Below are 14,007 nucleotides of genomic sequence, written 5' to 3'. Positions count from 1 at the left end.
ACCAGGGCTGTCATTCTATATGCTGGTTTCATGCCCTCCGTGAGTACATCTGAAGACGTAGAACACTTTGCGGAGGGCCTGCCTAACTGCACATCACGGGGAGAAACACTGAGGCTTCAGCGAAGGAACCAAGTTGTCCTGAGTAGGCAGAAGTCCAAGGGTTTACACACTAGGAATCCTGCACACCATAGGAATGCCCAGCCAGGCGTCCCACCCTAATCAGAGTCCTGGGAGGAAGAGTCACTTTGTTGATAAGAGAAGGCTTGAGGCAGAGTGCACGGCGTCTTTGAGGGTGTCCAAACAAGGACAATGGGAGGCAGAGACTGTGAAACCCAACCAGAAAGCCATGTGCGCTTGGGAATCCCAAGTCCTCTGGAGTTAGACTGGGGAAGTGATAAGGTCCTATCTCCTGGACGCTGCCAGGGAAGATGAAAGGGAGGTGGGGACACCCTCTAGGAGACTTGGACAAGGGCAAAGAGAACTTTGGAGGGAGTGGGCCTTGGTTACCTTCCTTGTTGCTGAGATGAAATATCTAACTTCAGAGAGAGTTCATTTTGGCTTGTAATTCAAAGCTACCATCCATCACGGAAGCCATGGGGAACGTAACTTGTGGTACCTGGTCGCCTTGCATCCATGATCAAGAAGTGGAGTGAATCACGCTCAGCCAGATTTCTATGTTTTATTCAGCCCAGGATCCAAGCTTGGGGAATAGTACTTTTTTTGGGGGGGGGGGGGGGTCTGTCCAACTCAATTAACCAATCAAGATGACCCCTTTCACAGGCATGCGCAGAGGCTAAGCGACTCTAGGTGTGCTAGGAGGATTCCTCCTATGTGGTTCTGGACCTTGTTGATAATCAATTAAAAAAAAAAAAAAACCACAGAAACAAATCACAGAGGGTCCAGGAGATTGCCTAGCATGAGAGTACAAGTGAAACATGGTGCCCATTCTAGAGTAGCCTGCAGTGGAGAAAGAACAGGCCTGGGGGAAGCATGGTCTCTGTCTCCAACACTTAGCATAAGTCTGCATGACTATGTTACTGCCAGACAGCATCAGGTTGCTGACCTACATACAAATACGGACTGTCTTTCTATCTGTAACGTCTTTTAGCAACACTTGATTTTCGGTGCCTAGGTCTTGTGTCTCCTTTGCTAGGTTTAGTGTCAGGGTTTCTATTGCTATGATAAAAACACCATCTTGGGGAGGTAGGGGTTGATTTGCAATTGCAGCTTGTAATCTCCACGCCTCCCCCCCCCCCCCTGAAGAATCGGCATGAACCCAGAGCAGGAACCTGTGGGCAGGAAGGGAACCAGAGGCCTTAGAAGAGTGCTGCTTGCTCCTCATGGCTTACGTAGCTGGCTTTCTTATGTCATCCCGGACCACCAGGCTCGGGTGGAATTCCTCCCAGTAAGCTGGATCCTCCCAAATCAATCAATCAATCAATCAATCAATCAATCAATAAAAATAATGCCCTACAGGCCTTCCCATGGGTCACTCTGGTGAAGGCGTTCTCTCACTTGCCGCTCCCTCTTCACAGATGACTGTAGCTTGTATCAAAGAAGCACTGGCCTGCACATAAGTATCTTTCTTATTTTATTCTTTGATGCTACTGTAAGTCGAAATGTCTTTCTTTTAAGGTTTATTCATTTATTTCATGTATGTAGGTACACAGTCACTGACTTCAAACACACACAAAGAGAGCATCAGATCTCATTACAGATGGTTGTAAGCCACCATGTGGTTGCTGGGAGTTGAACTCAGGACCTCTGGAAGAGCAGTCAGTGCTCTTAACCACTGAGCCGTCTCTCCAGCCCAAGTCACAGTGTCTTAGTTCCATTTTCCTATGGAACGCTGCCAGCGTACAGAAATACAATTAATTGTTTATGTGTGCCACCACGACAATGAATTCTTAGTTCTAATAGTCTTAAAATGTTTTTTTCTTACATTGATGGTATAATTGAATGGATAGAAACTATTTGCTCATTTAGGAAAAAAAAAACTGGATGCCCCACATTTCTTTTCTTGCCTGCAAGCCCTGGCTACAACCCCCAGGACAATGCTAAACCAAAGCGGCAGAAGCAGAGGTCCTTGTCTCATTCCTCATTTCGAGTAAGCAAGGGCATTAATATGATTCCAGCTCCTGTGTGTTTACAGGTATTCTTCATTGTGTACTAAGAGGAAGCTTTTCTCTATTTCTAGACACCTCATAGTTTGTCATTGTTGTTTGGTTTGTTTTCTTGCTTGGGGTTTGTTTGCTCTTAACAATAAATGGGGATTGGATTTTGGGGACTAATTTTTCTGATTGTTGTACGTTGACTGTTTTCTTGTCTCCCTTCCTGACATCGTGATACTTTTACCGTGTCACCATATTTGTTTCACGCTAATTGTCTGCTCCGGCTTCCCGTCTCTGTTCGGAGACGTCTTGGTCCGCAGTTTTCTTGTGCTTTCTTTGTGATGTAGGGATGAGGGTTGCAAGCCTTGTTACGGAAGGGGCTGGAAAATGTTCCTCCCTCCTCTATGTTTTGAAGCGTTTTTCTGAAGGACTAGTGTTCACGGTTGCCTAGAGACATTCAGGGGTAGGTTTTTCTATTGGACATAAGGGACAGGCACTTAAAACAGACTGGGATTAGAGACACTGTTGGGGTGGGGGGGAGAAAACAGAAGTCACACCCAACTTGAAGGGCATTGGAGGAGAGAGGGGCCCACAGCCACGTGAGTTGGATGGTGTGGGGAAAATGGTCAGCATTGACACCAGCACGTGGGTTCTTGTTACCAGAGAGGCTTCCAAAGGAAAGATCAAACGCTGGAGGTCCTGGGGGAAGGGTGCTGCTGACCTTGACTGGAAGTCATGGTGGGAGCAGAGTCAGCTTGCTCAGATTGAGGAAGGATCTGAACACAAGGTAATGGGGGTCCTGGAGGCCCAGCTTCCTGAAGGAGAATAGTTTTCTTTTATGCAGCCCGCTTTTCCAAATAGGATTGTACCTGAAATGCCATTTGGGTCTAGCAGCCAGTCCCCTCTGGTAGGAGAGGGCTGACTTAAGTTGATCTTTTCATTCCAGGATACATGCATTTCTGTGTTTTTCCTGACAACCATGGGGGTCCCTGAAGCTCCTTGAAAGGACAATGAGGAGAGACTTACATAGGTTCTTGGGTTTCTGGTTTTGATAATATTTACTCTGAGATGCCCTCTCAAAAATGAGTTCCCACCGGTGAGGTAGGAGCTTTAACCAGTTCCTGGTGACAAGTCAAGGGCTTAGTCCCGGAGCAGAGGTTCTGCTTTGAGGTCCCACTCTATTCCTGTGCTCCCCCAACAGAGGCTGGGCACGCGTGTTCTCTAATAAACCAGGGCATCCATAACTGGCCCATTCAGGCAGAACTAGATGAACATCGATTAACCGATAGGCCCGACCACTTTCCCAGCTGATCTCTGCACCTCGGCCTCCCCTACCGGGAAAACCACAGATAAAAGTGTTCGGCAAAGCCGTATTCAGTGCCTGGTGCCCAGTGCCTGGTCCAGCTGTGTATCCTCCAACCCCCAATCCAACTCACACCCATCTCCCTGGAAGGTTCATTGTGGGACGGACATATGCTTCCCAGAACCAGGTCCTTCTGGGTCTGTGTCTCTTCTTTGGCGGGAGAAGCCTGTGATACTGCTCTAGGAACACGAGGTAGCATTGGAAACCAAGCATGAAGAGAGTCAACTCGTTTATTCAGGGACAGAGTTAGCCTATCGGGTCTGGCCGAAACGGGAGTCACGGCTTCCACTCAATCACTTTGATGGCGACTTCGGCTGCTCGCCGTATGGCCTCATTTTTATGCGTCAGGAGGTAACGGAAGGTGGGCACACGGGGCAGCAGTAACTTACGGCCCTCGGGGGCTTCAGCCAGCATGGTGAGGGCTTTTGTGGCGTTCAGACACACCTTGGTCGTGGGGATGGAGCACAGCAACTCCAGGAGTGGATCGATGGCATTAGCATCCAGGGCTGCGTATTTTCCTGCGGACCACAGACACTGGGTTCCCAACACATCTGCATTAAATGGGCTGTCTCCTACTGTCCTCCTGCCGGGGATGTCTTAGGAGCAATGCCAACTGTAGCCACTCCCCGCCCCATTTTTGCTACACTCTTCCACTGAGCATCTTCTTCCTTCCTCTGCCTATTCAGTCTCCTATCCTGCCATCGGCCTTCGTAAGACAATGTATACAGTATTTTTAAAAGAAAAGAAAAAAATCACATGTTCATGTGGCAGATATGTCTTAAGCAATTACTCTGCACCTTGCACACATATGGTATGATGCCCTCAGAGGAGGCTGGGCGCCTCCTCTATGCCCGGAATGCTAGCTCACCCATCCTATTCTACCTCTCCTGACAACTGTAGACACCTAAGACCAAGACTTCTATGCTCCACCATACAGCTCAGGATCTGACACAGGATAGGGACTCAGAGACCCATCTGGAAATCGATGACAGAACCATAGGTCCTGGTCTCTTTGTCTCTAGCCATTCCAAGTCCTCACACATAAGTTTGGGGGACACACGAGGTACCCTGCTCCACACACAGTCAGAATTGGGTGGCTTAGCCTTGAAGTCTGCCTGACTGGGAATCTTGGCATGGGGGGTGGGGGGATTCAGGGGATGATACTTCTGTGTTCTTATATGCTCTTCCCACAACTTGATATAAGTAGTTACGATCAAGAAATGCATAAAAGTAAGAACGGAGAGAAGGATTGGAGTGGTAAGAGTATGGTGTTGCTCTTGTAAAGGACTTAAAGTTCTGTTCCCAGCACCATGTAACCACATAACACACACACACACACACACACACACACACACACACACACACACAGAGAGAGAGAGAGAGAGAGAGAGAGAGAGAGAGAGAGAGAGAGACCTAAAAAAAATTTCTATTTAAAGAAAGAAACACCTAAGGTCAAGGGTTCCAGAATCTACTCAGACCCATGAATAACAGAATCATAGACACCAAACTAATCGATCTCAGAATCCTGCTTCATCAGAGACCTGAGGCCAAAGAAATGGCTTGATGTCGAGGGGCAAAGGACCTAATGTGAGTGGCTTGTGAGAAGTTGATGGCAGCCTGCTGTGTCCGGGAAGATGAGCGAGGACTGGAATTTAGACCAAACCTCAAAAGGATTTTGATGATCAATCAAAAGTGGATTTTGATGGAGCCTTGAGTCCTGAGAGGTCACTACTTGGCCCTTGACAGGAGACGGACACGTTTGGAAGGCTCACTGTGGCTACAGGCAAGCTAGGGGAGCTCACTCGTCCCTTCTGCCTGCACCCACCCACCCAGCCTCAGGAACCCACAGGGCACCCTGGCCTGACCTTCGGTGGTCACGGTTGCGTGCATCAGAGCTCCAGCAGCGTTAGCCTTAACCTCTTCGTCGGTGTCGGACAACAGGTCCACCAGGATGGGAATGACTTCGTTCTGCCACACCTGCCTCTTGCCATCCAACGGGATGCTGGGTCGGAGAGAGGACAAAAGGAGATAAGGTGGAGGAATGTCCCGGGACGCACACTGAGGTAGGACCTGTAATGGGACTCTTATTGATAGTCCTGGCCTAGCCATGCTGGAACTGGCTATGGCCAAGGCACTGAAGATCACCAGTATGAGAGTGTCTTGCTGTGGAAAGAGATAAAGAGGCCCAGAGGGAAATGAGCTTCATTCTAAATCATGCTCATAAGTGAAGACATGTTCATCTTGCTTCAACATGCAGAAGAGAAAGACCCACAAGGGTGTGATCCACAGGGACTCTACTTGAGTCGGATTCCCCCTCCATTCCCCAACCAGGGAAGAACCGAGCTGCTCCACACAGCAGGGTGCAGCCCAGTGCTGAGCAAGGGCATTAAGGAGCTAGTGTCTCCATTCCAGCCTTGCATAAAGTCCTGTAAATGAGAGAGGTGAACTGCCCAAGAGGTTCTCAACCACGTGTGGGCTGGCATTATCACCCCGCCCCAAAAGAGAAGGGTTTTCCCCGCCAGGAGATTCTCCTCACATGGTAATGTCACACTGCACAAACAGCCCAACGAACAGACTTCGGCTGAACTGTTTGCTCTCCGTTTCCTGGCTTCACTGCCCACAGGGTCTCGTTTTATGGAACTTTTAACACTTCGAACACATAGGTATTTTACGGGAACACTGTTTAGGAAACAGTTTTGGCAGTCACTTCTCTGTGAGACTGTGATGCTATTGGCTTTCTAGGCCATTTGGTCTCTACCTTGAGGCCACTTATCAAGGACACGGAGTCCTAGGTCTACCTACAGGGCTGCCCTGAGTTTATTGACTCAATCACTCAAGGCCAGTACTAGTCCAGACACTGTGGAAAGAGATGGGTTTAGCTGCCTCAGGATGAGAGGCTTTGGGGGCATGTCATGTAGCCCTTCATCTACATTGTTGAGCAGAACAAACCCACTGTGTGGGTGACACAAAATGGTAAGGGGTGGTAAGGGACCTGGGCTGAGGGGGAGGCCAGAGGAGCTGGGCAGAAGCTCCACTCTGATAAATGTTTGTCATCAGAGCTTCACTGGATGGGGATCTCTGTCAAAGACCTACTAGTTACAGGTGGGCCTGGGAATGTATATAAAGAAAAGCATTCAGAACTAGCATCCCAGGCACTGGGTCAGGCCCACCAGAAATACCAGATAGAGGGAAAGCTAGGACCTAAAGGATAGCAAGGCCTTCCTTCCCCCTCACACAGAGGGGATATGGGCACAGGCAAAGGGATCCCCTGGGACCTAGGACCAATTAGTGGGGTGTTCTGAGTTTCCTCAGTCTTCAGGCCAGGGTTTAGACTGTGATTCTATGTGAGGTCAAGCAAGTGACTAGGTCCCAGGCTGCCATTTTCTCACCTCTAAAGGCAGATGTCCCCTTCCTTGGCAATTGTCAACCCGTTGGCTTTATTGGTGACGCCTACGAGTGTTTGCAGACTTAATGACCACCGACTGTCATTATTATTGCTGGAGTTTCATCTGTTTGTCTTCCTCACGGAGAGGTGGGTGATTGGCTAGGATTGTCTGGGATGGGAGTGGGAGAGAGTTTCCAGGGATATAGGACAATCTCAGGCCAGACACCATGCATTCCACTAATGGAAAGGGTATTCTTTTGACCTAGTGACCTCTTTCACCCAGGACACAAGGAAGTTAGAGAAAGTATGCCTGGGTGCATGTCCTGTGTCGGGCATGGCTAGGCCAAGTCCCCGCTGCTGATCTACTGAGAGGCCAGGAGTAGTTCGGTGGCCTTCTCCGACCCTCAGCAGAAACTGGAGGAGGTGGCCCCTCAGGCAACACAAAGCAGACCTCACCTGATGGCAATGAGTGCCCGAGCGGCTTTACTGCGGATTTGGGGATTTCCGCTGAAGAGCTTCTCCTTAAAACAAGGCACGGCTTGGCTGTTTAGAGCCTCGGTGGCATCCTCCTGCAAGCACAGTGCCAGGGTGTCCAGGATGATCTCCTGGATGTGTAACTCTTCCTTCTGCAGCTTCCGTACCAGAAAGGAGATCAAGCCACTCGTGACGATACCCTGGGCACCTGCACGACAGGAAGAGGCATTGGCGAGGGTCCTCTCCTCCCATCCACCCCTGCACTGTCTGGGACAGGGGACTGAATTGAGGGATGGGCAAGAGATCGCAGATGGAGTATGTCTAGAGTTAGTCCTGAGAAAGTGAGGCCTGAGAAGTGACTGAAAACAGAGAAGCCTTTGGCTACCTGTGCCGAGGGCATCGACTGTAGATGGGGGCTTAGCGGTCCGAGAAGCTGCAACTCACTGCAGATCCAGGCCTACAGAGACCCTCTGTCTTCCATACCATTGTGGATCCGACGTAAACTCTCCCTTAAAGGTCATGTGGTCTAAAGACTCAATCCCCACCACAAGCTTCATGTGAGAGCTGGCTGGCTCACAATGGTGTTTACCTCATCTATTTATTAGTCTCTTTAATAGTCTGATCCTTGACGGGTTCATAGCTGAACAAGCTATTAGGAAGTAGGGTCAACTAGAAGCAGGACGCTAGGGCTGTGCCTTTGAAAACTGTGTCTTATTCTCAACCAGCGCTTCTCCCCCTCCCTCCGTCCCTCGTTCTCCCTCTTTCCCTCTCTCCCCCTCTCCCCTTTCTCTATCTCCCCAACCTGCCCATAAGGTAGGCACCTCTGCTCCACCACAGCTGCTACCATGGTGTTGTTGCTCTGAAGTGAAACCACGTGAACACGGACTGAAGCCTAGGAGACCGTGAGTCGGAATAAATCTTCCTTCCATGACCTTAATTTTTCTCAAGTATTCCGTCATGCTTTGGGTATGTGGCAGGTATGTCTTGAGCAATCGCTCTGTACCCCCCGCCCCCGCCCCCGGCACAAAGCATATCTGGTAGGCACAAAGGTGCAGTTAACGGCAGGGTCTTTCTTTGAACCGCCCTCAGAGGAGGAAATTAACCACATTTCCTCCAGCTCGATGGGGAAGCATCAGGTGTCCTTTCACATCTCAACTATGACAAAGCTGCTGGAGCCAAAACAGAGCCTGAGTGGGGTGTGTAAAACAGTATCTCCTGCCCGCAAGAGATCTGCATCCCCCATCCGAAAATGACAGGAATCTCCAAGCCTCTGGCCAGCGGGGGCTGGAAATACCGCCGGCCATGCAGGAAGCAGGGCTATACCGGCTTCTTGTACAGGATGGTACAGCTTTTACTGCAGTGACTACACACCTAATGAGGGACATGAGCTGTAAAGGAATAGGCCATCAGGGTAGGGGAGGTATGACAATGGGTGGCTTCATAGCTCACGATTCTGCAGAAGAGGATGCACGCATTGGACAGTACTGGAGACAGGGGCAGGCTATAAACTTTAGGATATACCCCCAGGTGATGCACTTCCTCTGGCCAGGCTGCACCTCCTAAAGGTTCCACAACCTCCCTAAGACGGTGTCACTATCTGGGGACCGAGAATTCGGTCACGTGAACCTGTGTGTGTGTGTGTGTGTGTGTGTGTGTGTGTGTGTGCGCGCGCGCGCGCGTGTGTTTTATAACCAAATCATAGGGTATGGGTGCTAAAAGCACAGTGACAGGGGACACCCCATTAAACAGGACCTACTTCTCTCCTTTTGGAGAACCTAGAATGGGGCACAGACGGCGCCCCGAAAGTCCCAGGCAATCAGGACGCCCTTCCCAATTCACAGCAATGAAACGGAACGGGTGGGGGGCGCTCTCTTCCCTGCAGCACGAGGGCCACCTGTGACTGCTTGCTGCCTGGCAACCAGCCCCTCTGCCAGGCCTCTCCAGCACCCCACTACGCCCATTACAAAGCCTCCCATTGCCCCTGAGGAGGTGGCCACCAGCAGCTTTCGGCCTCTTTGGCTAAACCCTCTAATTTACTCTAGAGAGGCAAATGAACAGGTTAATTAGCCTAAAGGTCTCTCAATGCCAATTAGCACTGGGGAATTTCCTCTTTGAGGGCATCGCCCCAGCTTTCCTTCCGAGGTCCCTGAGGATATCAGAGGGCAGGTGACTGTGGCGATGGGGTGGAGGGGCAGGGCAGGGATCTTAGCAGCAGTCACTGCTCCTCCGTGTTCTTGGATGACCAAAGACTCCTAGTCTCCAGCTTCTCCCTGGGGTGCCGGCCTTAGTAACTGGTTCTACCCATTCTTGCTGAAGGATCTCAGGACAGCTCCTGGAGGCCGCTTCCCCTGCTCCTTTCTGGGAGTGAGCTGGGTTTTGCTGGTTGGTTGGTTGGTTGGTTGCTTGCTTGCTTTTTTATTTCCCACCCAGACTCCCAAAGCTTCGGTCTAAATGTATCTTTTCCCAGCTGTGTGACTTTGAATGTATCACTTAATCTCTGAGCCTGGTATCCAAAGTACAGAAATGGGCCTCAGTGTTAACCGCCAGTTGAAGCATTCCCCTGACTGGCACTTGATTCTGGCCTAACTTGTACCTGGGACTAAGCATCCCAGGGAAACCCCAGGGCCTGATGTCCCTGCTTCCTGAGACTTCTGTCTTGAGTTGAGATAGACACAGGCTAGGGGAAGGACAAAGTGAGGCGAGACTGGAAAAGTTATCATTTTAGAGGCAAACTCCTTGCCTCTCTCCAGCCCCCTTCCTTGGTAAGAAACTGAGGCCCAGAGAGGAAGGTCAAACGCCCAAGGATTTGCCAGCCGAGGGCAAAGCCTGGGCAGCTCAGAATTTGTTTCCCAGGCATCTGTCTCCGGCTACTGCTCCAAAATATACTAAGTAGCAAGACCAAGATTCATTTTGAAACAGAGGGGCAGTTTAACAATAAAGTTTATGCCGGGTGTGTCTTTTCTGTTCATTTACATTGTTGCTTTTCAGCCAAAAAGACCAGAGGCCTGCTGGCTATTTAAAACTAGTCCAGATACAGTAGGCTTGTTAAAGTGGGGGGATGGGTACACGGACCCCAGGGAAACATAGTACAGAAACCCACCCTACTGCCACAGCCTGAAAATCAGTGAGTGTTGGGGGTGGGGATAGGCAGAGCACAGAAAGGAGCCAGCCAGGATAGGCACCATCCCTAAAGGATAAGCCCTGGATACCTGAAGCCTCTGAGAGAAGCTGGACGCCCTCTGCCCACACTGGAGAAGCCGGGAGGCTTGCGAGAGCCAGCTAGGTTCAAGTCAATAGGAAATAGGTGTCCCTGTGATTCTTCCCCTGTCACAGGCTCTACCCAGCACTAGTCCTTGCAGACTGAGTTTTTGGCTTGTTCTTATTTTCTCTAGGTGGGCTGTTCGAGGTTTTGTTATCTGATTATTCCCAGTAACACAGCTCGAGTGGTCTGTGAGCCAGTTTGCCCCTCTCTCGAATAATACAATACTCACCACCTGCCTTCTCTGGATGTGAGAAACTAATCTTAAATTTCCCTGCTGGTTCTTAAGCCAACCTCCCTAGCCATTAGCTAGCAGTGACTAGAGTAGCCTTGCAGGTCTGATAGGTGCCAGTGTGAACAAGTTGGCCTTTCCTAGACCTCACATTCCTTTAGGCCCACCATGGAACTCACTTCTCTCTGACACCTGGCCCTTGCTCAGCCAAAGTATTTTTTTTTTCTTCAAAAAGCTGGCCCGGTGACCATTCCATGTGCCTCCAAAGCCCCATTGGATTGCTATAGCTACATAGCTACAAGGGTGAATGATCACGCTGATGTTTACATCCCGGCCCTACATTATAGCTCCCAGGATCCTCTTTTTTCATTATTTTATTTATTTACATTTCAATTGTTGTCCCCCTTCCAGCTCCCCCTCCACGAACGCCCCAGCCCCCTCCTCCTTCGCCTCTAAGAGGGTGCTCTCCTACCCACCCACCCACTCCCACTTCACCCTTCCAGAGTATTCTGAAAGGATGAGGGCTATATTCTAGAAGTATGCAAGATGCAGAGGCCACCAGTAAAAGACCATAGGAGACAAAAATCCCCTCACTTCGTGGTGTAGTTTCTAGTGTCAGGTCCAGCAGACAGCAACCAGACCTGCTAGACCGTCAAGGGTCTAGCCTCTGCACCCTCACCTGGAATATTGTAAACTCCATTGTAAATTCAATTGTAAAACGTAATTCCTATATTGGCTTTACCCTCTGCAAAGAGCTGAACTCTGACCCCTGAGCCTGCTGAGGAAACTGCCCGGCTCAGCCTTAATCACTTACTAAGGTGTATTTCCTACATACATTAACCCTCTGAGGAGTCGATAGCACACTCTTTGACAGATTAGGAAACTGACTGTCAGTCAGGTCCCAGAGACAGACTGGCTGCACAGCCAGATACGTTGGTAGACATGTTCTTCAGCCATTAGCAAAATTCCTTCGGTCCTCATTGGTCACTTGTAGGGAGCACCATAGCATGCCAGGTGTCTAGGTTGGCCTCAGTAGTACCCATATCCAGTACCTGTCCCATCCCAGCACTTTCACAGGTGGCCTGTCTCCTTGGGGTATGCAACACAACGGTCCCCACTTCCCAACAGAGGAAAACGGTGGGATGTAGTCCTGCCTCTGAAGCAGCCAACTGGTGAGCACCAACACATGGTCATGGGTCATCCTGGGCTCTAAGACATATAACATGCTTACAGTTACAAGAATGGAGAAGACAGAGAAACACTACTGTAGTGGCCCCTGGGCTGAGTCTTTCTTGTGCTGGAGTAAGGTGCAACCAGCCAAGACCCACACACGGGGCTCCTCCTGATGAGAGGCTCGTTTGTCAAGGAGCTGATGTCTCCTGGGGAGTCTCCAGTGATCTCCAAGGGCTTCAGTGATCTGGGTCCCTTCTGCTGCTCTCTGTTGCGGGGGTCGACTCCCAGAAGTACCCCTACATGCTAAAAAGGAAAGCGAACCATTCGCTGCGAAATCTCGCCGGCTTAACCAATTAGGGTTTTCTCGCGCCCTAAAGGATTATTGACACGATCCAAAGAAGCCAGGGCGACAGCGCATTGCAAAGAGACCGGGTAGGGAATTGGTTGCCAGGGCTGAATTCGAACCCTACTTGAGGTAGGGCAGGGCAACCAGGGTGCAAGGAACCAGGGCTACACTGCTCTCAGGGTGGGTTTCCCAAGATGCTAGAAGTAGCTTCGGTGTGGATCGGCGCAGTGCAGTGCCACGGTCGCTGGAGCCAGCAGCGCGCGGTAAGGCGGCGCGCGCACAGCCGCGCCCCGCCCCTGTCTGTCGTTATTGGATTACTCGCACGTCCGTCGGCTGTTATCGGCCAATGGAAAACGAGCCGGAGCTAGTGGTCGGGCGGCAGAGCGAGGTGCGGGGCAGACGAGCGACAGACCCCGCCCGCGGTTGGCCTGGCAACGGACTGCGCTCGCGACTCCGCCCCCTGCTGGCGGCGGCGCGGTGCGGGGCGGGTGGACCCGCTTGCAGGCGGCGCGGGAGGGCGGAGGAGGGAGCCGGGGCGGCGGAGCGTGTGTGCCACCCGCGGACCGGTCACGTCCTCGCGCGGCCGCCGGCACCCGCTTCGTGCAGAACCAGAGCGCCACAGCCCTACGCTCGCGGCCCCGCCCCGCCGGGTGCAGCTCGACCGACGCACGAAGCCGCGCCCGGGAGGTGAGTGAGTGAGCGCACCAGCGGCCCCGGCGCGCACAGCTGAACCCGGGGCTGGGGGCGCGGCTGGGGCGCACCCCACCCCCACCCGGGTCGGGGCCTGGGGCCTTTGTGCAGGGGACCAGAGATCTATAGGGATAGGGGTGCAGAGGCAGGGATGCCCCGCCGGGTGGGAGAGCCGCGAGGGTGGGGTTGTCTGCGAGGTGGGCAAGGGGTGGCCACGGCCCAGACAGGTGCCTAAGGGAGGGAGGAGCGGTGGCCCAGTAACCCTTGGAAGGGTTGGCTGCCGCCTGACGAGATTGGGCAGGGGGTACCGAGGATGATGTGGGACCACTGCACGCCCTGAGCAGCTGCGGGTGCGGAGTCCAGGCAGGCGACCTGCGGCAGCGACGCCAGGCGGGGGTCTCTCTCCGGGGGTCCATGGGTACAGGCAGCCGCAGGTGTCAGGAGCTTGGCCTTGGGTAAAAAGGGAAGAGAGGGCCCTGAGGCCCGGTACAACAGCTCGCTGTTCTCGGTCATCGCTCTTGCAAGGGAGCAAGCAGGTTCCTTGGAGGCATTTGGAACCAGAGATGAGTATCGACCTGCTGCGATTGTAATGTGTTCCTGGCTCAATATTTTTTTCCCTTAAAAGGCGGTGGGGTGTTTGGGGAGGGGTGTGAGGGCCTCTGGCTCGGGATCCTGCGGTGGATCTATGGGGGCTCTGCCTTTAGGGAGGTGCTGAGCCTGTCTGGATGAGGATGGCAGGAATCTGCCTAGGCCGAGAATTAGGGATCCTGTTACAGAGAGGAGGATGGGAAAGCAATGCCAAGTGAGACCAGGGCTCCCTGGAGTGTGAGTCTCAGGGTGGAGGGACCAGCCTGGTAACCGATGTCCCTTGTCTGGGGAGGCGATTGGTGCAAGACCCTGAGCCTTGACACTCTTTTCTGCTGCCCGGGTGGCTTCCCTGCGCTAGGAACCATCCAGTTCTGCTAACCTGGCCC

At 52.0% G+C, this 14,007-nt stretch overlaps 2 protein-coding genes across 4 annotated transcripts in view; one reads left to right on the top strand and one right to left on the bottom strand.

The window, feature by feature from the left end:
- Positions 1 to 3,690: 3,690 nt before the first annotated feature.
- Rsph14 (radial spoke head 14 homolog) overlaps positions 3,691 to 14,007 on the bottom strand; it is a 76,111-nt gene continuing 65,794 nt past the window's right edge. For all 3 annotated transcript variants that reach the window (XM_063279329.1, XM_006256340.5, NM_001401509.1), the window contains 3 exons: positions 7,316 to 7,541; positions 5,340 to 5,476; positions 3,691 to 3,992 (listed from right to left, as the gene is read on the bottom strand). In XM_063279329.1, coding sequence (XP_063135399.1) covers positions 3,751 to 3,992; positions 5,340 to 5,476; positions 7,316 to 7,541 — 605 coding nt within the window. In that variant the 3' untranslated portion in view covers positions 3,691 to 3,750. The remainder of the gene's footprint in view (positions 3,993 to 5,339; positions 5,477 to 7,315; positions 7,542 to 14,007) is intronic.
- Gnaz (G protein subunit alpha z) overlaps positions 12,892 to 14,007 on the top strand; it is a 50,764-nt gene continuing 49,648 nt past the window's right edge. Inside the window, exon 1 of the mRNA XM_008772867.3 lies at positions 12,892 to 13,030. The gene's annotated coding sequence lies outside the window, so the exon portion shown is untranslated. The remainder of the gene's footprint in view (positions 13,031 to 14,007) is intronic.

This window comes from Rattus norvegicus, chromosome 20 (genome assembly GCF_036323735.1).
Source record: "Rattus norvegicus strain BN/NHsdMcwi chromosome 20, GRCr8, whole genome shotgun sequence".
Taxonomy (NCBI): domain Eukaryota; kingdom Metazoa; phylum Chordata; class Mammalia; order Rodentia; family Muridae; genus Rattus; species Rattus norvegicus.
This window is presented reverse-complemented; position numbering and strand designations above follow the sequence as displayed.